Source organism: Blennius ocellaris (assembly GCF_963422515.1).
Source record: "Blennius ocellaris genome assembly, chromosome: 18".
Classification (NCBI taxonomy): Eukaryota; Metazoa; Chordata; class Actinopteri; order Blenniiformes; family Blenniidae; genus Blennius; species Blennius ocellaris.
In genome coordinates, this window is record NC_137667.1 from 14,621,267 (window position 1) to 14,645,476 (window position 24,210).

General features: G+C 41.2%; 1 protein-coding gene across 1 annotated transcript in view; it reads left to right on the top strand.

Moving 5' to 3' along the window:
* Positions 1-22,998, top strand: part of mettl24 (methyltransferase like 24) — a gene marked incomplete at its 3' end in the record, with an annotated part of 32,030 nt that extends 9,032 nt beyond the window's left edge. Inside the window, exons 2-5 of the mRNA XM_080513910.1 lie at positions 8,882-8,980; positions 12,965-13,098; positions 17,771-17,996; positions 22,672-22,998. Of these exons, the coding sequence (XP_080370036.1) occupies positions 8,882-8,980; positions 12,965-13,098; positions 17,771-17,996; positions 22,672-22,998 (786 nt within the window). The remainder of the gene's footprint in view (positions 1-8,881; positions 8,981-12,964; positions 13,099-17,770; positions 17,997-22,671) is intronic.
* Between the last annotated feature and the right edge of the window lie 1,212 nt (positions 22,999-24,210).

Genomic DNA, 24,210 nt, shown 5'->3' on the forward strand with positions numbered 1-24,210 from the left:
CAGCAGGCTCCCTCTGCTCTTCCAGGCTCGACAAGCACAGATCTCATATGAAAGACATTGTCTGAGGAGACAGTCGCTCACTGGTAAAGAGAGCCACATCCAAACAAGCACACTCATACAGACTGGTATTGCTTGCAATAACACCGTGTCTGAGCGGTAGGATGTTGGCTTAGGGGAGGTTAATTTGAACAGATGAGGGGACAGAGTACTTTCAGCCACGTCAGTTATGTATCGCCACAGTTGCATCTCTCAAACAAACACTTTAGTCAATGCAGTCATGAATCCCTGAACAGCCAAGCCTCAATACTCCTATGAATTCATGCATGAGTGAAGCTACCATGATCTGTGTGAAAAGGTGCAGTGTTTCCAAGGCAACGGCCACTTCTACAGAGATATAGTTTGATGGCATGTGCAAGTCAAAGTTCTCCACAGAGCGCCGTGGCTCTAATTGCGCATGTGGACGGATATGTACCGCATATGGGCAAGAGGGAGAGAGCAGATGCCACAAATAAGTGATAGGAATCTGTCAAACCGAATGATAAACAGGATGTGATTTCAACTCCAAACCGCACACAGCTGTGAGCAGAAGTTGTTATATTTACAGCCCCGGTAACAACTACGTTTCCCACTGCACCTTTATGAACAAATAATCTTTATAGTGGCAAGGTGAGATGTGCATCTGTGTGTCTATGTAACTATTACCGTGATATTAAATGTGGCATCAAACAATCTTGCTGCAGACTTTGAAATGGGCAACAATCCCATGAGTTGCTTTTGACCTTGCTTGGCAGAGGAAAAAGAACATCTGACTCGTCTTTTTGTGTCACTGTGGTGAACAGACGCTTGTTCGACTCTTGTTCTGCCAGCCAGTCCTCAGTCAATACTACTGATTAAGAACTTAAATCCTCACAGTTCTAAATGCACAATCGTGTCTTGAAAGATTTTGACTCCATCAAAAGAAGTTTGTGGCATTTACATAGTAGCAGCACACTGCACCGGACTTAATTAGTTTTACAGTATTGGACACGAAAGGCTATTCTATTAGTTTTAATTTGCATCACTTGGAAGATACTGATATTGCTAGTCGGTCTGCAGAATAGAGTGAAAGAGTGTGATGCAATGCAACACAATGCAAAAATAAATAAATAAATAAATCTAAGAGAAGTGATTCCATTTCTGGGATTATATCAATTGTTTTCAATTCTTTATTCTCTCACACCAACAAAATTAATCAGTTGGTTCATAGCAAACGCCTCACAGAAGTGGGTTTGCTTGACTTCTTTTTTGAATGAAAAACAAGACGAAAAGGACAATCGCTTCATCCTCTGTCCACACCATCTGTGCCACAGCCTCCAAATTTCTTATCGCCCTCTCCTTCACACATACAGACACTTCACTTCCAGCACCATTCCTTGTGTTTCTCTTCTCTCCTCTCCTCTCCTCCGCAGGCTCTCTCCGCCTCTCAGACTGAGGCTGAACTCTTCGGAGATTACCGCCTTTATTAAAAAAGATCAGTGTAATACCACACTTTAATTCTGTTATAGCCGTTCTGTCTCTCACTGTACTCTGGCACTGAGCTGGGATTGGCTTTTGAGCCAGGCGCGCCAGGGGAATAGAGATGACATTGCAGGAAATTAGAGACAGCTGCATCTGGTTCGCCTGCCTGTCTCCCATATCCCAGATTATTCAGGACGATAGGGCTTATAGGGCTGATTCCTAGAGATTATCCTCCATCTACCGTACAGTCACACTGTATTGGAAGCCGATCAATTCTTAAGATAAAGTGTTTGTTCCGCTATCTAAATTCTTTGTATTTTTCTTTATTTATGAAGATGAAATTGTATTATATTTCATGTATTTCTGTACGTTCCTTTCTTCTATGCTCATATTAGTTACAGTAAACTTTGTACATATTCATAATTTCATTTTTTAATCTATAAAGAATTTGTCTTTAGGATTTTTAAAGCATATCCTATTCTATTCTATTTTATTTGAACGGTCTTCATTTCTGTTCCTCATGGCAGTGCAGAGGTATTATCAGGAAGCCTTTTATTGTACTGCCGAACAATGCTTTCAATATCAAGTTAAATTTGTGATAAATGTTATAATTTTATTGGCAGCTTAATTAAAATATTTCACTGACAAAATAACTTAAACAAGGCTTTGTTTTTTCCTCTTAATATGATTCTGCTCTTTTCTTAAAGTAATGATGCTCCAGCCTGTGATAAATTGAGTATTACAGACCAGCTGTAAGCAGTAAAACCACAGCATCTTTCCCTGAGTCGTACTGGCACAAGGCTCCCGGCGCACAAATCTCTCATGCACCTGGATTTACCACCTACTAGAAAAACAGAGGGAGGTTAATATGAATCAGCCACCAGCTGTTTCATTCAACCACAACTTTTCTCTGCTCAGTTGTCCGTTGCATGTCTTGACCTTCATTCGACACCAGAGCTGCTGTTTTGTTTTGGGTTTTTTTTCTTTCTCCCAAGCGGTTAGGAAAATATAGCCTGTCAGAGAGCATTTTATAAATTCAAGAGTCCATGGTGTCAAAAAAAAAAAAAAACATGCCTCATGCTGTTGAACTAAAAGCTTTGACCTCTCAGCTTCACAGCTTGTTGGTATATGTTCCTGAAGAGTTTCAGCTTTGGTGAGAGGAACTGCAACTAAAAAAATAATAATAATTCTAAAGATGAGCAGCAGGCTTTACACTCCGCCACCTCCGGGAATGACTTGGCAGCTCTTCTTCTTCTTCTTCCACCTTATGATCTTCAAACCAATGCACCAATGATAAAGTGTTAACGCAACCACTGACTGTGGTGTTTACTCTTACACACGCCAACATGTACCAGCGTGGAAAGCTGTACAGTAACGTGTTACCATAACTCCACTGTGCTTGGCAATAGCAAGTTGGCATGGCTGCAGGCTAGGGCGAACGCACGCAGTCACATTCACACCAACAGGCAAAGAAAGTCACCACTTAGCCTCAAATGTATGTTATTTTCAGTGAGGGAGGAAATCCTTCCCAAAGAAAACTCTTGCATGCACAGAGAGAAAATGCAAACTCTGCACAGAAAGCTTTGACCTAAATAGTATCTGAAGCTGGCTCCTGTGTAACTCGGTGCTAATGTTTGTTTTATTCATGAATTACTGGGCATTGTGAACGTTTACTGTATCTGTCAAACTAGCAATAAACAGTATAAAGTGAAGTCTGTCCTGAACACTTGCCTTACAAAGATCCTTTCATCCAGATTTCATGGATGATGACAATGTTGTTAATGTTTTCTGACGATCAGCTGACGACTTGTTTGCTTCTTTTTGTTGTCACGCCAACGCCGGGAAGTAGGACTTTCCCAAAATTGACCTTTTGAGTTTCCAGCTTCATGAATGGCACAAGACAATGTTTTCAAAAAGGGAAACAAATACAGTCCTATTGACGGCAGCATGAATAATATTAACTTTAGGATGTTTCCTAGGTGTCTGTGGCGAATTAACATGTTGTTATCTGACATTTTTTGAAAACTCTGCTTTACCGGATAGTGTTTTTTTCTTCTCATTGTAAATACGTTCTAATTACATTTTTTTTTTAATGTTCTTTCAAGAACAGCCAACATCCCAATTATAGAGCATCTTCTTTATGTGATTTTAGCAGAACTGCATAAGTGAACCAGCCATTAGCAACTGGTCTCTGAAACCTGATTATTCTTCTGATTATTAGTTCTTTCTAATTGTAATTTCGGAACTACTTTTACAGAAGTAACCTGCGACTGTAATTTTCAGCACTGCTGACCACGCTGTCATCAGCTGTTGTGTCAACTCGATTCTTCTTGGTTTAAATTGATATAGCAAATATGGAAGTGCCCCTTCCATATTTCTGTAAGTGTATTTCCTTCTCCATCTGTGTGTTCACCAATTCTCACCTCACCCTCTCCACTTCACGCTTTGCCCTTCTTTTCATTTGCCCTCATTGTTCTGGCAGACAGTCTTCTCTTGTTTTATCCCATCATCTCTTGTTCACCCATCCATCTTCACTCTCCAAGGGATTATTCATGCTCGGCCTGGCTTCTTACACCTCTCTCACACCCAGGCTGAAAGACACGGCTCCAATAACACACCCTACTTCATTCCAACATGCAATCCAGGCCGGGAATCAGGCTCAGCACTGGCTTGTGCCGATTCTTGACATGAAAATCATTAAAAATGCTTTTACAGAATTCAAACTTGGTGAACATGAGGGCTCTTTACCACTTCATAACAATGAATCCATGGTGATAATTTCGGTGTGCTTTGGATTTGCATCGACCCATATATTTTCTGTTATATTGAGCCCTGCATTTAACTGCATTCAAGATTACAAGTTTTCTTTCTAACATACAATGAGGAAAAAGCTGTTTCTTTGTTCAATGAAATTGTCACATCAGTGGGCAAATAAAGAGGAAAGAGAAAATAGCTGATAAAACATGAATGCCTATATATGAATGTGTAAAACAAAAACAGAAACCTGCAACTGATGCTTCATCATTGGTAGTTGTGACTGCAAAGTTCAATTTAACTTAATCTGTCTAGTAGATTTTGCTCTGCAGGCTCCAAGCAGGGTTTTTTTTCCCATCCATTGACATACAATCCATGAATACTCTGATTTCTGTTAGTCACAGACTTTGGATGACTCTTGACCTCTCTTGTGCTGCTTCCATCCTATTAGAAGCTCACATTGCCCACATTTAAACAGTACCACCCCCTTTGAGGTAACTTTGACTTTGAGATCATCATTAATAAAGCTCTACGACTCAAAATATTATTAATTCCTCATGCTCAAACTACTGTGTCTATACTCTTTATTGTTCTCCCATCTTCAAACGTGTTGCAATGTTCTGCATCTCAAACCAACACTAATTTCTTCTCTTGGAGTTGATCTTGCAAACTGAATTCATCACCGACCCCTCAAACAGATATTTCCACATTTTTGGCAGCATAAACAGAACTGAAACGGTTTCATTTTAATGAGCTTCACTTAAAAGACGTATTTGAATGAATAATTCAGCTCTTTCCACATTTATCTCTGCCGTTCCCGCTATATTTTCCTTCAGCATTCACCTTCGAATCTCGAGCTACTTTTCATGAGACAGGATAGGTAGAATGTATTCCTTTTGTTTAGTGATTAATTAATAATTGACACACTCCATCCTGCCATTTATGTAAAGCCTTAAACCTTAAGTGCTCCTGCTGAGGACGTAATTATATCTAATGTCATGGGATTAAGGTCTGAAGAGTTGAGGCTCGACACTTCTGAGTGATGCTCTGTGTGGTTGTTATTAACACCGCTTACCACTTTTGTCCCCAAGGTGCTGATGACTTGTTATTGCTTGACTGAACATGGGGCTTAACACTAATCTCATCACAGCTCGCTGATGATTCACGTGCTCGAAGGCATGTGGAACCAAATGCGTGCATCCACACACATTTACGCCATCTTGCACTTAACAAAAGACACAAAAAGTAAGGCAATAAAATCAGATTAATATCTAAACTGTCCCAAAAATTGACAATAAACAAAATCTCGACTGATTGTATAAAAGAAAAATGGGAATTGGAACTCCATACTGAACTTCCAGACAAAGATTAGCAAAATATGTGGAAAGTGAACCCAACATCCACCAATTTGTGGACATGGAGGGAGTTCTCCTGGGAAAATCTGATCCGATTTTTTTTTTTTTTTTTTTCTTAATCACACCCAAGACCAAAAATAAATCCTCAAACATAAATCAGTCACATTGGGGAGAATGTGGGATCATTAATACAGGGCTCATACACAGATTTTGGAAATGCCAGAAGATAAAGATGTTTTGGACAACTATACGTACTACACACAGTGGAAGAAAATGACTTTTTTTTTTTTTTATTATTGATAGATTAATCAATGCAGAAGATGAAAACTGTGAGAAAGAACAGATGAAATAGAATGAAGCTCCAGACAGGATATCACCCCGCCTTTTTCTCGTACTTTTCTTTCTTTCGTTCTTAATTTTTCTTTTATCTCCTTCAATCTTTGTCTTGTTAAGTTAACTTTGATTACATATGTTTTGTTTGTTTTGAAAACAATTGATAAATCCATAAAGGCTAAAGGGAGAAAAAAAAAAAACATAAGGAAAATATCACAAAAAGTTTCTTGGAATCTTTTCAAAGAGCAACTTCATGTTGTTGGGTAAACATTTGTTGCCCATTGATAATTCTTCCGTACAAAGAATTTAGACTGAAAATGTGAGTTTCCTTCAAGTCTTGAAGCTACAACTCTTTTATGCTTCGGAAATCTAAAAGTGTTTTACATTGATATTCAGGCCTGGCTCACAGTGCTGCAGTTTTCCAGGGAATCCATTGTCCCAAATATCAGTTCTCAGATCAGCAGCTCAGTCCCTACCTGCAGCAGAGTGATGTATGGGGCCTGACAGCTGAGCTGTGCAGGGACAACTTGCTAAGAAGATGAAAAGGGTAGCTCGGAGACAGAGAGCTCGGGGAGCTTTCAGCATCTCTGCAGTGCAGGAAGGTAGTCGTTATTTGTCTACGTGCAAATGGACTCACAGACTTGCGTTCCTTCTTTCTGGCTCTGAAATGGTGTGGGTTTTTTTTTTCAGCAGTGTTGATTGGAACTGGTACTATAGTTTTCTATTCTGTCAGATTGTGGGCTCTGCCAGAGACATTTCTGCTCTGTGGTCTGAATCCAAATTTTATGGAGGAATTGAACTATATATAATACACAGAGGAACGAATGAGCAACAGGTTACGATCAGATAGTCAGAAGAAGGATGTCATTCTGCATACTGATGGCGCTGTCACTATGAGTTAGATTAAATAACCTAATGTGCATCTGTTACGGAATTTTTAACGTCATGACCGAGGGATGGCAATTACTCATCAAATGAGCAATGTAATCATTTGAGTACAGTGCAATTTCTTCGTAGTGGTTTGTAAATTCAATACAAAAATCTACGTGTATGGTTTGCTGTACTATTAATTCACCCATATATTTCATTACAACTCTTCAAATGTTTCACGAAAGAAGTAGGTTTGGTTTGTTTAAGTGGCATGCAAAAGAGCTCAATCAAATTCAAGATAATAGAGATAAATACACCTGAAATACATCACCTTATGTATTTTTAAATTTTGATAATTAGGTTGCTCAAACATTAAGTGTTCTGAATGTGCTTTCAACCAACATGCTTCAGACCAACAGATTAAAATATGAATGCACCATCAAAGGAAAAATGAAGGATGTTAAAAAGAAAAGAAAAGAAAAGATGGAAACAGAAGGGAGACAATGCAGAGAGAGGCGAGGAGGAGGCGATGAAGGGCAAGCATTTAGATGTTTTGACATGCCGCAAATCGATTGAAGGCTGAATGCCAGACACTGAATGGCGTTACGTGGATCAAGCTCTGCTGCCATTAAAGGAACCACTGATTTTCTGTGCGAGCGGATCCTGGACGAGCTTCACTGGAGGACAAAATCACTACACATGCTGTCAAACTGTTCGGAGGGAGCTGTGACTTTATGTACACGCCCGTGTAAACTCTGTGGAGACACACACTGTACAGTATACAAACAAGTCTGAGCTTCTGTAAACGTGGATTTAGATGTGTGTTGTGCAGGGATCAGCCAGAACAGTATGACCACTGACAGACTTGTTTTTGGTGGTTCTGACAGAAACGCAGAGGAGTTCATGCTTGAACGGGTCAATGCAGTTTTGGCAGCAGGTGGGGAATTGCTTGGTCATAATCTTATGACTGACTGGTGTAATCGTACATTAAAGATAATAGACAATATAAGTGTTTTCAATCCTGGGATATAACTGAGATTATTTTCATTCTGAAACAAGAGCAACGTTGACACCACTACGGAGCCATAGTTATCTCAGTAAAAAAAACAACATAATAGTTGCAGATGTTCATTTATGAAATCAATTACTCTTGTGAAGTTGCTCTAAGAAATGTGTTTATCTAGTGTACCAACATTGACTTTAAGTAGAAAAACTCATTTTACTGAAACGTGAAATCAAATTCCTGGATAAAATTGTTTTCCTAAACAGATAATGTCCTTTGGCAGAGTTATGGCCAGATGTGCCCACAGCCTCGGAAAAAAAACCCAAACCCAAAACATGATTCTGTCCGCCACGCTAAGAATGGTCATGCATAACAGTGGAAAGAATTGAAAACAAAAAAAACCTATCAGACCAGCAGTGCTCTGACACCACTGGTGAGGAGCGAAGCGTTGCAGGGAGTAAAAAGTTAATGTCAAGAGCTGTTAATGAATGCTTCACTATTTCGTTTGACCCAACAAATGGCTTTGTTGATCCTTACAGCTTCATCTCTGCTCGACTGTAAGCACTCCACCTCATGGCCTCACTCCGTAATCATACGCAGACACATTCCAGTAGAAATGAAGCAGGCTGCCAAGTTTCAGGAATGTGTTCACAGCGTCGCTGAGTTTCTCCAGCCAGATGATGATAAAGTCAGAGGTCTCTGTTGTTCCATACAACTCCACCTCTTACAAGCTGATGTTTTACAGTCTTCCCTTTGCAACACACATTCATATAAATACACTGCGGCATCCTTTTTACTGGAGAAACAATTGAAATGAAGCAGCTTATTTGTCGCGAACGCGTGTTGGAAAAATCCTCCACAGAGTACACTGCGACCCAATTCTATCAAGTAGCTATACACAAGTGGGTTCTAATACCTGGAAGAATAACACCGCCTTTTATTGCTGTCCTTGTATTTGGTGTCTTGAGAGTGGCCTACTTTGATGTTAAGTCATTGGAAATTTCCACGACCCTTTTCATCATCACTGATTACGAATGTGTGTGTGTTTCTTTTGTCTGCCACGCTTTAGACTCCACGGTGGCATATAGATCTGGAGCCCTGGGCCGGTGAGAGCCATTCTCTGGAGGATGAAGCTAAAAGGTTTCTCGACTACATTACAACCCCACAAGTGAGTCATCATTTCAATTCTGAAGGGCACATAAAGCAAATTCCTGCTGTATAGAACCAGATTTAGTCATAAATGACAATTCAAAAGCTGAAATTTATCCAAGTGCAAATACTAATGAAGTTGGATGGATTTGCACCTGACTCAAGTAATGTCACATCATTACTATTCTTTTTTACACTCGACTTCTTCCCTAATGGAGAATAACTGATATTGTTGATGCGAGGTGCCTTCTGCAGAACATCTGTGCATGCACTCTCATGCAATACTTTTAACTTTAGACTTTCACTTGTTTATTTTATAGGATGACTTTCACAATACAACTAGAATGTCTAAAGCGTGTCCCAAAGGGACATTAATCTGCATAGTTTGGATGTTTTCCTGCTCCAAAATATGACAATCTAATAAATGTCTGCATGAAGCCTGAAGACTAACCCCTTAATACAATCTGGTGTTTCTGATTGAAAACATTGATCGCATTGGAAAATAATACAAACAACTAAATGAGCAGCTGCACTCAAGATTTTCGCAAATCCGAAAATAAACTGTGAAAATTTGCAATGTGGTGCATGGACCATTAATAAAACGAAGATTCACAGAATTAGCCACATTTTAATTTTGTCAGAGAGACTTCTGGAAACCTCTCTCACTTTGCCATGTCGGCGTAAACACAGACTGATACTAATCTACCGTCTTAATGCTCAGCCGTAGGCTCAATAATCGTAGTAGCAAAATGCTGCATTGGGTTGCTGATGATTCCGCATTGCTGTAATCTGATTGAGTTCAAACAGAGAATGCTGACGGGCCAAATGCAATGCGACAAATTACCAAACTACAACTCAACATGACGACGCAAAGTACGAATATACAGTAAATACTGTAGTTAATATGCGGCATCCCAAAAAAAAGGATAAACAGCTTCACAGTGGAAATAGCAGAGTTCCAGTCCAGACTTGCCGGTCAGTTGGACTTTTCAGACTCCCAAAAAATACATTGCAAGTTTAAGCAACATTTTCTGGAGGTGTAAATTTGAGTATGTGTGACCGTTTCTTTTTATTTTGGCCATAGAATAGACTTTGCTCATAGTTGACTGGAATCAACTTCAGTCCCTCACAACCCCAATTGGACAAACTGGGAGAGTAGATGGATAGATGGATGGAATAATGGGCCTCAGCATAGTTTATTTTTGATGCATTCATGTGAAATAAAAGCCCCAAAAAACCTAGTTTCATGGGCAACAAAAGAAAAACTAGGCAAATCATAACATATTAAATTCTGGTCCGCAAGAGTCTGGTTTCCAGAATGTTCCCTTTTCTCAGGTTTGAACATGGTATTTTTTTTTTTTTTTTTTGCTCTTTTGTATTTTACTTTGTGGAACTGGCAGTGCTCGATGCTTTGCTACGGGCTCCGTTCCATCAGGGAGCACATTGTCTTCTGAATCAGATTTCCACTGCTTGAATTAGATTTGAATGGAATCAAGTCAAGGATTAGCCAAACACAGCAAGCAGATGCAGGAATGCAACATGAGGACCATAGTTTGGAGAGAGAGAGAGAGAGAGAGAGAGAGATGCTCATCGTTCCAATTATCAATCAGGTTGTGTATGACTGACAGGATTTTGTTCAGCAAGTATGTCATATTCAAAATGGTCGGAGGGTTCAACTTGCTCTCGTGTAATTAATCATTTAATCGATTATAATACAGATGAGAGTTGATGCTTTTTCTATTTGGACTGAATCAGCAAGATGATGTGGTTTGTATCCATGTTAATTATCACAAACTGATTAAAATGTCCCGCATCATAACTCGCTGAATATCAAGAGACGGAAAAGGCTTGGATCTCTGTGGCTTCATTCACACTGTGACTGCAATGCAAACTGACTCAAACATGCATGTGCTGCAGGTTTCTTAATTGGAATGAAATTAGCCCGGAGATAAATAAGTGTCTTGTGTGTATTTTTTTTTTCTTCACACCCACAATGTAGTCACAACTCAGAGTACCTCCAATCCAAATGAGTCAATGTGCAGTCTGTATCTTTCACAAAGCAGAAATTCGGCTCATAATGAAATAGAGAGAGGGTGTGTGTGTGTGTGTGTGTGTGTGTGTGTGTGTGTGTGTGTGTGTGTGTGTGTGTGTGTGTGTGTGTGTGTGTGTGTGTGTGTAGCTGTGAAAGCTAACTGTCCATCATTGACAGTGACAGGCGAGGGCGGAGGGAGTTGGAGCAGGGATGGCAGCATCCTCGGCTGTAATGCTGACTGACACAGTGCCTGCTGGAGCCGTTTCTCACAGAGATGGTTTGCGGCACAACTGTCCAATCAATACCAGTCAGCAGCTTCCCCGCGTGCGTGCGTGCACCAGCACCGGCAAGAAACATATCTATGAAATGTTTTTTTTCTAATAGCATGAAATTAACCGTGAGATTATTTCTGGTTGGCTCTCAGACTGTAAGTCAGTTTCTTTTCATTCACTATAATGTGGGATTGATTCTCTCTGGAGTGTGTGATGTTGCTCTGCAGCCAGTCTGCAGGTCTTAAGTGGCAAAATAATCAAGGGCGATTTTGCATTTCATTACACACAGCATATTGTATGCAGATGAATGCTTTCAGCCGGAACACATAACCACCGACGCTCATAATGGGCCGTGTTGATCCACACTTTAAAAGAATAAAAATTTTAAGAGATTATCATACCACCCTGCAGGCACAATACAGTTCCTTTGCAACAAAGGCACATCAGGTGACTTTTGTTCCCTGTGAAAAGGTGGCGCAGCACCTCACACGTCCAGTTCCTTCCTGCTGACCTGTCACCGAACAACCCGACGTCTATGTGGTTATTAAAAATAATTCAAAGAATACTTTTGGAAAGTAATGAGCACGTCTTCCAAACTGGCTTGGATTCATGTTTGCAGCGAGTTTGAAATTAAAAAAACACAATTACGACCGTGCCTGCTGTTGTGTTTGCACTTGACCGTCTACAGCAAAGCCTCCGAGTTCTGCTCGATAAGATCACGTCTGAGCCAATATTGTTTCTTCTTTGGCAAACCGAAGGCTCTGCAGAAAACGCAGCTTAAAGAAACCAGACGGCAAACATTTGAGGAGCAGCTCCCGCGGTAAAGCTTAGTGACTTGTAAAGGCAACAGATATACGACACAAAACCAACATGCTGGCACGTACTGCATGGATCATTTATACTGGCTCGTGTCTGATGTAAAGAAAGTCTCACACACATTATGTTCTTTGAATTACAAGTCCTCTGGCGACAATATGGGAGCTGAACACATCGTGCCAAAGCACATTATTGTGGGAATTGTACAGTATTTAAAAATGATTTTAAATACCAAAATGCTCGGATTAACAAAAGCACTTTTCTTTTATTGGGCAGCAATATTTTTTTAAACAAAGCTTTTATGAGCAAGCTGGCATTAGACAAATGGCTTAGTAACTCCGTGCCAATATGTTGGGGTGTAAATATTAAAAGCAATATCGAGAGCTGGACATATTAGACACAGTTTGCTGTAAAAATAAATGTGGTGTGGTAAAACCACAGACACTTTTCTAAGAGATACTAAGGAAAGCTGTACAGGAAGTTAATGAATACCACTGTACCTTCATCATATTTGGCAGGTCTGCTGCTCAGGGTCGACTTTAGAAGCAGCTTCCAATGATTTAAAGCGTTTAATAAAGCTATCTAGAGAAAAAGATGTTCATTGTATCATTACAGGTCAGAATGTCAGCCATGAATTAACCATTTTTTAAACTTAACTTGATTAACTTTAAACACTGATTAATCACACTGTGAGATGTCAGACTAATGTATTTGAAGGCTCATGCACGCATGCACATACACTTCAATGTACGAAGCATAACACAACAAATACTGTCATCTGCTTGTTGAATTGTTTTGGAGTCAGGTTCTATTCTGCTCTTCATTACTGAAATGGCTGTTATATGATCATGTTTGTTTTGTTTTACCTTCCGTGTGTGTCCAGGTGTCGTGTTCATCATTAGGCGGTATGGACGCGGTCCAGAGAGGGTCTGCTGGGGATTGGGCCGTGTGCCTGGATCCCCTGTACAGCCTGGTCCACAGGCTGCAGAGCAAACACTGCAGGATGTACTCGTTTGGGTGAGTGGAGACTAACAAACAATCCCATGGACCACGTTTATTTAGCATGATTTGTGTTACTGTTTCACCTTTGTCAGAGTCCTGTCGCAAATGTTTGATCAAAGTCGGGGTCTTTTATTTCCACTGCACAAAGATGGAGGATTGTCTGTTTCTAAAAAGGTCACGTTATGTCATTGCTCTCAAGGTAGATAGATACATTCACCTGAATTCTGCCTTGCTTTTGTTTTGGTTTTTTTGTTACCTTGTTAATAATTCCATTAAAGTAAATTAACACTTTTAAAAGGGTTCACACTCCCGTATTAGCTTCGACTGCAGCTCATCTGACACCCAAGCCCACCTCCTCTTCTCTCACTGAGTGGCGAGTAATCTTAAATCCAGTCAGTCAGACCACCAAGGTACTTGACCTTCTTAAGGCTGGAGAGTCAATCACTCCCAGTTGGCCCCGTGTCACGGATCACACCTACCTCATTCTGCCCCGCTGGCTCTCCACTGTACAGAGGTGCAGCAGAGGTCTAAAGGGGATTTTTCTACGGGGAGACCGAGCTTATTAATTTGCCTGTTGAGAGACAGCGCAGGTGCGCTGGCATCAAGGCATGCCGGGCACGGATGTAGGAGAGCAGCAGGGAAGGGAGGCAGGGGCCGTGCACTGCTGTTATGGCTTCCTGATTCTCTGTGGAGAAGGGTTCGGAGGTCAAACTGAGAGCCTGGGGGGAAAAACATCGCCGATATCCACTGACGAGAACGCAATCAAGCATCAAACAACATTATAATGGACCAAAAATTAAAAGAAAAGTGACGAACAGTTCTGACTTTCTTTACTTCTCTCCTATCTGGCTGATCCCTTAGGACCTTGTGGAATAAATCCAGTTTACATTAACTTTTCTTTAAACTGTGGCTAATGCAATGGCCACAAAAATTTTATAAAATAATATAGATATATATAATCTTCTTAGAAGAAAAATGAAATGTCCAATGAAGCTGGAAAGAGAGTTAATCAACCCAAACTGTGCTCTGAAGTTCCTCCAAGTTTGCCCTATCTGACCTATATTCAACAGACGCGCGCGCACACACGCACAAACACACGCACACACACACACACACACACACACACACACACACACACACACACACACACACACACACACACACACACACACACACACACACACACACGCACACGTAGGCCACTCTCTGATGAGCTGGACATGAGACTCACAAACCCTTCAGTTACAGTCTGCTGCCGCTGCTGCACAGCAGCTTGGGCTTAATGGAAATGTCAAATACTGTTAGTGTATGGAAGTAGCTGAAGGTATCACACACTGTACATGTGGACATACTTTTGTGTCTTCCTGCACATTGCATCTCATTTGCATGCTGTTTAACGAGCCGTAAATTGCTTTGCATGGGCAGGATGAGCAGCTGTTCTCTGATTGGTCAGTCACATGCTGGTCTATAGGGGGGTTTGCAGGATGTTTTTCCACATGAAAGACCAGTTGCCCACCTTTCACCTTCCCCACTTGGACCTCTCTCTCTCACCACGGTCTCTTGTCAGGTTTCGTCTGAGTTTCTCCGTCCTTCTGATCACAGTTTGTTTTTCCACTTCATGAAGTAACAACGCAATGGCGGAGCATAATCAAAGACTGTGAGGATGAATCATCCTTTTCTACAAAGCAGCTTGTTTTGAACGGTCAGAATGAGCACTGAACTGCTGCTTTTCCTTTTTTTTTTTTTAATGAGGCATGAGCATGTGTGATGATGCCAGCAAGAGCATCAGAGGGAATAATCACAGAATATGAAACAGTACCCACCCATGTGATAGAATTTTTCTTTTGGCGCAGAAACCATGATAAATAGAAATAAGTGAAGGGTAAAGCCATTAATCATTTTATTGAAAAAACATTTTTACAATAAAACCTATTGTAAGTGGATGCAAATCATAATTTAAAAATAAGCTTAACATGTAAAACCATAAGTACACTAGTTGTAGACCATCTATTACTGTGATCGAAGCAAATTCACCAGGATCAAACAACACAAACAAATCCATCCTCAAACATAAATGAGGCAGAGCTGTCAAATCTCATGCATTGAAAGTCAAATTCAATGGAAAACAGCGAACTCGCACTTGTTTTAAAGCAATGAATAATCGACAACTGGAACTGGAACAATTCAACATATCCAAAAGGTACAAATGACATTTGTTTGCCAGTGTTAGATGAAGACTTTGAAAAGCACCTATGACATTTCTTCTTTTTTTTTCATTCCTAACAGTCTTGCATTACATCGTGACATTTATATAATTGATTTCTACTGAAACATGAAGTTCTCAATACATACAGTATCTACAAGGACAAGCTGCAGTCTCTTGTCTGTTGTAACTCGAGCCGATTCTTGATATTCCATCATTTCTCATTACTAAGAACTTGCAAGCAAAGTTAGAATCCAACATTCAGTCTGTGTACATCTTTTACTAAAACTATCATCCATCCTTATCCTGACTTTACCCATATAATGCGAAGAACATTTTAATACACTGAAATAAGTGCACTCATACATACTAAAGGCTGTACAGCAGAACATTTACAACACTGAAATTGAAAATTGTCGCACTTCATCACCCACACTAACAGTTATGTGAAGACACATAATAATCACAGTGTCATTTTGAAAAGATCAAATCAAGTAAAGACGGAGAGTTCATAGTCTCTCTGTTTATTAAACAGTCTTGGCTTGTGAGCCACACAGTGTGTCGACAACGTGGTTCAAATCTCTTTTTATCACATTTACAAATCTCCGCGAGTATTTCTGACCCAAGCGTCTGCACAGACAGTGTTCTTACACGTGTTACCGCGACAGTACCCTTCAACAATGGAAGTCTGTGTAACCCCTGTAACCAACGGCGTTTGAAGTAGATTTCCATCACAACCTGCATGTCTATATCCACTCATCGAGAGTGTCTCCGTCTCTGCACTCTCTGGTCCCAGGAGAGGACATAACAGCGAACTGAGATCTTTCTTTATCAGTATTGTCATCCACAAAGCCACTGATGTGTCCCCCCCCCCATTTGTACCCTGCTGCACCGCAAGTAATCCCAGATCTCTGTCATCTACAGTGTCACTGCAGTGTTTCAAAGACGAACCCCCCACCAGAGAATGGAAAACTCTCAATGAAATATTTAGTACTGTTAAAAAAAGAAAAAAGAAAAAAAAAGCCAAGCCTTGTTGCATCTTAATCCCTCGCACATATACTCATCTCTCATCTTCCTGCGAGTGAGAGGCAATCGGGGACCCGGTGCCTCGTCAGTGAAAGACGTGTACTGTGAAATGTGCTCCCCCTGCCACAATTACGGAATACAGCCGCAGCGCAAACAAGACACGGGGGATCCGCAGAGATGGCAGCTGGAAAAAGGGGAAGGAAAGAAGAAAATTGTGGGATTAGTGGAGCGAGGGGTGGAATAATAGAGAGATTACGGATAAAGTGAGGCAGAATGGAGGAAAATGGTAAAAGTGACCAATAAAGGGGGCATTGCTTCTCCTATCAGAGTTACACGGATTTCAAAATGTTGAAGCGGGCTACTTGACATGGAGAGATGAGCAGGAAAGGAACAAAAGACAGAGCTGTGAGACATGTGGGGGAAACAGAAGCATCATGTTCCTACTTGGCCACACCTCATATTTCACTTTGTTTTTGAAATGTGAGCAGGTCAAGTCTACATGACAGCGACTCTGCTGTATATGTAATGTAGCTTCTGTGTATCATGTTATTGACTTTATTGCATCTGACACTTGCAACAACTGGTGCAGATGTTTCATGTCACGAAGCACTTCTTTGGGTCTTTGATCGTTGGTGTTTTCTCTTCAATATGCAGTGTGTGAGCACATGTTGGTATCAAGGTTTAAGCTCAGTCTGCACTGAAATAACACACAGGCTGTCACGAGCTTATAAGTATCACCCTTTAATGCTAACAAACGATAGCTTTAAATAGACAGAGGGGGTTTTATGTAGAGATAAGCGACAAGTTATTTACCAGGAACTGGGGCCCACATCTTGTGACAAGTTGTGCAAGATCTCCCATTTAAAGTCTATTCATGCTTGAGAGAGGAGCATACAAGGGTGAATGTAAGAGGGTACAAAAATGGCTTACAGTGATGTTTGCAGCAACCTCTAGTGGTTTAGTTGTGGCGGTATAGGAGGAGATGGTGAGACGGTTTGTCCAGGAGGCAGGGAATTGCAGGCTATATCTCATCGTATGTGAAAACGAAAAAGTTTTGCAATAAGGAGATGTATCTAATCTTATTTTTGGTGCCAGATTATCAATGTATGTTGACTACGGTGAGCCAACAGTCCTGGCAAAAAAAAAATGTGTCGCCTCGTCGAGATGTGACCTGTCACATATGCACATATTCGCACATTTTGATTGGTAGCATCATGGGGATGGATGGATGGATGGATGGATGGATGGATGGATGGATGGATGGATGGATGGATGGATGGATGGATGGATGGATGGATGGATGGATGGATACCACACTTTGACTCTTCAGGTGGCATCGTTGGCCTTTCAGTTTGCTCTGACCAATGAAATCTTTGTCTAACCTCCTCTATCAACATTGACGATCTGTAAACGATGTACTGACCACCTGCTCGATGCGTGGTGTCGTCTGGGCTGCAGGTTGGGAGTTCACGACCGGTCCCTGGAGGCGTCTCTTGCCACATCGGGCTGTGAGGTCCACTGCTTTGATCCCAGCCTGAAGCAGCCTCACCTGCAGCAGGCCGACATGTGGCTCCATCGGCTCTCGGTAGACTGGAGGGATCCGAGCCCAGCCATTGCCGCCCAGCGTCAGTACGTCACCACCAAGAAACTCGCCACCATCCTTAACAATTTTGGACACAGAGAGGTAAGAGGGGGAGCAATGGTCAGTCTCTACTGACGTGGTCACGGTTAATATAAAACAAAAATGACTTCAGCTCTTATGAGAGAGATTTTTCATACGGTCTCAGCTTCACTGCAGACTGAAAACACTGACCTGTTTCCTGCGCATCCCGCTATAGCAAAGCTCACCATGATTCATCCTTCTTTGATCCCAAGCTCCAGGTGAATATGTACCCATAGATGATTTTGTTTTCCTCATGGCAATATTATCATGCTGAATGCCATCTCTTCAAAGCTCCCCGGGGTTTGTGTTCTACCTCATCAGATAGGGATCTGTGCACATGATCAGTCATATAGAAGCCACTGAGAGCATGCATACTAATAAATGCAGATATACGTCCAGTGAACATGTCTGTTTAGGAACAGGCTGAATCATAATGAGAGAGCAAACAAGCCAAGGCCATCTTGAATCGGTAATCAAATCAAGCACATGCACTCTCTTCTCTTCATATGTCTTCCCTCAAAATGGAAATCTTTGCTTCAGCACTCACAGGTTGACACAGAATAAGAACAGAGCAGTCAGAGATTACTAAAGGAACTATCTGATACCTTTAAAGTGTCTGTGCAGGATTCTGGCTGGTGCTCCTCGACACCCTCCTAATACCAAGTAGCAGCAGCCAGAGGAATGATTCAATTAGTCTGTTACAGGTGGGATCAGTTGCCATGTATGATTTTTTTTCCTCCTTAAAAAGATTATATAAATGTGAAACACGTGTTATGTGTAGACTGAGTGGTGGTGCAAAAGTTAGCACTTTCACCTCACATCTCCTCAGTTTGTGGGGAATATGGTTAATTTAATCATTCACTTCAATACAGAGAGTAAATAGGTTAAAAAAAGTCACTGTCACACATATATTCACTGCTCATACTGATGTTTTAGAATAATGAACAGTTTTAGCACCTCAATGAGTTTTTGTGAATAATCTGGCATCATCCCCAGAAAAAAACTGTCAACTCTGGCCTTCCTACTGTTAAGACTGTTTAAAAAAAAAAAAAAATCTTAACATTGTTTGTTGTGCTCATCTGTTATGAAATAAAACGAACGCCACAGTCACTCAAATGCTTTTACGCTGAGCTTGGGGCATTCGTCTTGACATAACTCCAGAGATCAATTTTTGATTCCGGTTTATACAATGTAGAGTCATGCAAAGTATTTCGAAATATGCAAAGTTGCCAGTATGTGGCAAAAAATTAAGCAAATAACTGGCTTGTGTACAGTACATGTGGGCGGGTTTGCACAACATGGTGTTGCAAAGATGACAGTCCTCACCTGCTTTAAATGCAGAGCCGCGCACACATCGTTGTAATGAGGTTTTAATGTGAGTACACAGTGTGCCGGAGGAGCTGCAGCAGGAGCAGAACTGTTTCTTCTCTCAGCATCTCGCACACGCTCAGAGACAGGAAGCGGAGTCGCTCGGAAAAGGTCAAAATATGCATTTGCGCAGCATTTCTTATCTGCGTTAGTTAAAAACCACACAGATGACTCACTCGCGGTGCTCCGGTGACCGGCAGAGACAGCTGGCACTACGGGGACAAATGTCAGGAGCAAGAAGCCACGTCTCATTTAGCCGAAGAGAGCCGCATATTGCATCATTGATCATGGCAGTAATTGGATAACATAACAGTAACAGCACTGCACTGTGGTACTGCATTAAAACAGACGCTGCAAAAATGGCAAGCAACTGACAATCTTTGGTCTTTTCGGGACGTCGCTTCAATGTACGTTCGTTTCCATTAAAGTAGTTACCCAACAGAGACGCATGGATCATTAGATTAAGCACTCCATCCTGGATTTAGGAAATTATTTGATTTTGAGTGTCTTTTAATAACACTCATCCAGATTACCTTTCTACTAAGGCAGCAAGAAATGTAATAAACCCTTATAAATCATATGGGTGTTTGTGCAACCATTCACACATACATAAACAGTGATGGCTGCCGGGCAAGGAGCTGACGTCCACTGGGAGTAACTTGGCGTTCAGCGTCTCGACATATGTAGAATGTGAAATTGGGGATCGAACAATCAAACTCAGGGACGGAAGACAAATTCTTGTTTGTCTTTTTAGCAGCAGTGCTTCCAAGAACACTACTAGCAGATTATTTCTAGTGAGACTCAAGGTGTGATCTTTGATTTTATTATTTTTTTTTAGTGTACAAGATAACACGTTTAAATTATTCTAACACGACCAATTGTGTGGATCAAATGAAGAATGGGGGAAAAAAAATTAATTAAGTCTTATTAATAGCTTGGATTTACTCACTGTGAAATTACAACATTTCACAGCAATTTATGAGCCAAAGTGTAAACTTTGATTTAAAGTTGCACTCTCAGTTCAGCAAACTTGTTTGTTCACAAAAACTCGGCAAAGCTTTTCATCAAAACCCTCTGTGAATTCAAATTTGTCACAATTTGCTTCCTAATCCTGAAACTGCTTTAATCACAAGCAGTATGACTCAGTGTGAGGAGTCGTATTCTGTGGCCAGCAGGTAGAAACACTGTTGGTTTTAAACTTACATCCCAGTTGTGATGAGCAATGGAGGACAAACATGCTCTTTTTGTGTGTGTGAGTGTGTGAATGTGTGAAGTCATTCAGATTAACCATTTCATTTTGATAATATGTACAAAATCTATTGCGCTGTGTCGATTTCCTATAAATGAGAGACCAACTAAGAGATTGTTCAGTACACAACTTCTTATAAAGGCAAAACACTTTGGTTTCAGTAATAATGTTGAGTGGTTTTATCCTACAGCAGGAGTATCCAACATAGGGAATGCAGGCCCAAACTGTCCAAGCCTACAAAAGTAATTAATAAATTAATTAATTAAGTCCTGCTGATTCAGCGAGCTCAGCAGACATACGACAACACAAACTAAAAGACCTGAGGAGCTCATTGTTGAGAGCTGCAGCAGTGAAAGCTGGCTACTTTTCTACTGATAAAGCGACATCATCACCAAGTTCATACAGCGAGGCTGAGTTTATGAAAACATGCATGCTGAACGTTGCAGCAGTGAGATTTTGGGCAACATTGGATTAAGAGAAACACCAATACTCTAAACTTGTGGTACTTGGAGAAAAGTGTTTTTGTTTCTAAAATAAGTAGAACATATATGGAAATACTACAAAACCTAGACGAATGATATATGTAAAATATATAAATTAAATTCCTCGGATGGTACCACCGAGTTAAAGGATGCTGTTATACAAAGAGATTTCAGGTCATTCATAATAGATTTGGTAAGAACGGAAAGCTTTTCAAAATGCAGTCAGATTACTGCAAAGGGAAATATTTCAGATTGTTGTGCTTCATAGGTTTTTTTGTAATTATAGTATTCGCATGGCTGTGAAAAAAAGATACATCAAGCTCCATACTATACATAATTAGGTTTACCTATACAACATGAACGGATTCAGTGTGGGATAAAAAAACAAAAAACAAAAAAAAACCACTTTATTTTTCTCTTGAATGACCAGGAAACATTGGGCCAATGCACCTCAGCTCCTTCCAGCTTCCATTAGGTGTAGACCACACTGTACAGCAGTGCAGTAGAAGCTACATTTCCAGAGTTTTTCCATCATATGGACTCTGGTCACACCGGCCAGGGGCCTCAGCGGGGCCTGCAGTCGGTCTTGCAGAGAGCCGATACTGGCATCATTGGATCAGTGATCAGTGAGGCAGAAAGGCAGTTTATGTGAGCTCCGCTGGAAGAAAAGATGTTTACAGCACTTGATACAATGCTGTACAAGCAAACTGAAAGCGGGGCGAAATAGAGATATTATCAACGGTTACCCCGCAGGCCTCTCATCAGCTTCGTTCACGAGGTTTTCCCCAATTAAGGTTCTTAATTCTGCTTGAGGGACTTTGGGGAGATCACGTGGAGGGCAGGGGACAACACTTGTACTTGTTCTCTGGCAGAGAGTTGCTTTTTGATAAGCGTTCACATCCACTAATGAGGCCTGAGAATTCTCTGGTATTAATAACTTTAGCTGGAGATGAAAATCCTGCTGGCTTTGATACCTGCGCTGTCCTCATGCCAGATGTCATTTTAATTATTCAACATCTGACAATACGGGGAACTCATAATGCCCGTTATCCTTCCCAGTCATCACAAACATTTTACCTTTGGAGCGAGGAACTAGACATCTGAATCTCTCTGCTTCTATCGCAATCAACTCACTGTTTAAATGATGTACTTTCTGAAAAAAAGGGTGACACATTAGTGAGCCTCCAAGGCATAAAAATACAGTTGTCACTGAGACTTTTGCAACCCATAAAGGTCAGACAAGGGATATCTTTAGCAGTAGAGAGAGCTATGTAAAATCCCGTGGTCCTGAGGACATGCATTAAAACCCCGAGCTTGCACGAGTCTGCTTACATGAATATGACCTCAGGGTGCCATTACCATTCATCTTGTGAAGCATTTCCTCTCCACTCGATCACATCAAGCCTTGTCGGGCAGCTCGCCCGCTCAATCCATCATCAACATCACTGAAGGCAGAGCAAAGTCCAACCATCACCAACTCCTTCACATCTCATAATAGCGTCTGCACTGGCTGCCTTCTCACAGCGTAGCATCCATCTGGTAATAAGAGTACAAGTTATCAAAAAAAAAAAAAAAGATTTCTGTCTGTGTTTTTAAGGTGGACGTCCTCAAAGCAGACATGGAGAGTGCCGAGTGGAAGATTTTGGAGAACCTGATCCTTGAAGGAGTGCTGGAGTCGGTGGGTCAGCTGCTGCTGGAGCTCCACCTGCACTGGGCGGGCTTTGAAGTGAGCGGGGACGACCCGGCTGTGGTGCGCTACTGGTTCAGCCTGCTGAAGGAGCTGGAGCGAGCCGACTTCCAGCTCTTCCACGTCCACCGTGACTCAAAGAAACCTCACCTCTTCCTACACAAGAACATCCTCAATGCCAGCAGCGCGTACACACTGAGCTGGGTGAACACGCAGTGGAAGCCGGACAGAAATTAGAAAGAAGTGAGAGCGTCCTACGAGCAGAAGCAGAAGTGACTGGTGGGAGTCCGTGCAGGGAGGGATGTCTTCGAACAGACCGCTTCATCCCTGGCTCCTCCTCATCCTCTTGCTCATCTCGCCATATAGCGGGTCAGATAATTGCCTCTGGACGCTCCGTGTTCTACCTCATACAGGCTGCAGGTCGACCTCCGAGTCAGTCACGATCATCAAGGTCCTGCCTGCGTTTGGCCCGGAGCCAGACAGCACAGGGGCCACACAGCAGTATATGAATCAAAGAAAACGGACGCTACAAGGTAGAAGAAAGATGCTGCCTCGCTGATGAGTTTAGTGAATATTAAAAAGGACATTTGAGCTGCTTGCCCAGCGAAACAAAGCAGAGGAATGCGGGTAATAAAGCTAACGTGATGCACAGGCAGATAAGCAGGATGCTTCCCTGCAGCTGAACCCTGATGATTATCAAGAACATGAACCATGACAATCACATAAAGGATGCCACTGAAGTGCCTCTGCACCCTGACACTGTGCGTTTCCAGGCTATTTGAGCAGGAATGTGTAGGCGAGCAGGAGAGAAAAAGACAAATACAGACCTTTTTGCAGTTACAATAGATACGATTCATTCTCGCAACAAAAAGGTTTTTGACATAACTGTCAGTTCTTTTCTCTGCGTGTTTACTTCTACTGTTCGACTGCTTTAGTGTGATATCGGTGCTGCAGCGGCGTCAAAAGAAAAAGGCCCTTCAGCCAGTACAACCGTAATCTGCAAGTCCTTTCACCTTCTAGCCATGTGATTACAACAACAAAAAAACAATATCAGGGATTTCTGGCTAGTTTGTATTGAGTTAAACATTCTTTTGAATAAATATGTTGCCAGTCAGATACAGCTTCATTCGTTTAAAGGTGAGATATACAAAAGGTTTATTTGCACAAACGAATGGTCAAAGAATTCAAAACATGACTGTCACTAAAGACAATGAATGTATAGTACGCAGAACATTTCAAATTAAAGGTTTCTAAACTTCATTTTTGCACAAATACCAGATCAGAACACATTGTTAGCTCTCGTTGAATGATATAAAAATACACATTGGCAATAAGACTGGATACCAGTCTTTCTCTTTCGCACTAAAAAAAACCCCAAGTTCTTTCTTTAAGTCTTGTCCATAATTTCAGAATTCCCTCTCCCCATAAAGACGTACAAAGAGGACAGAT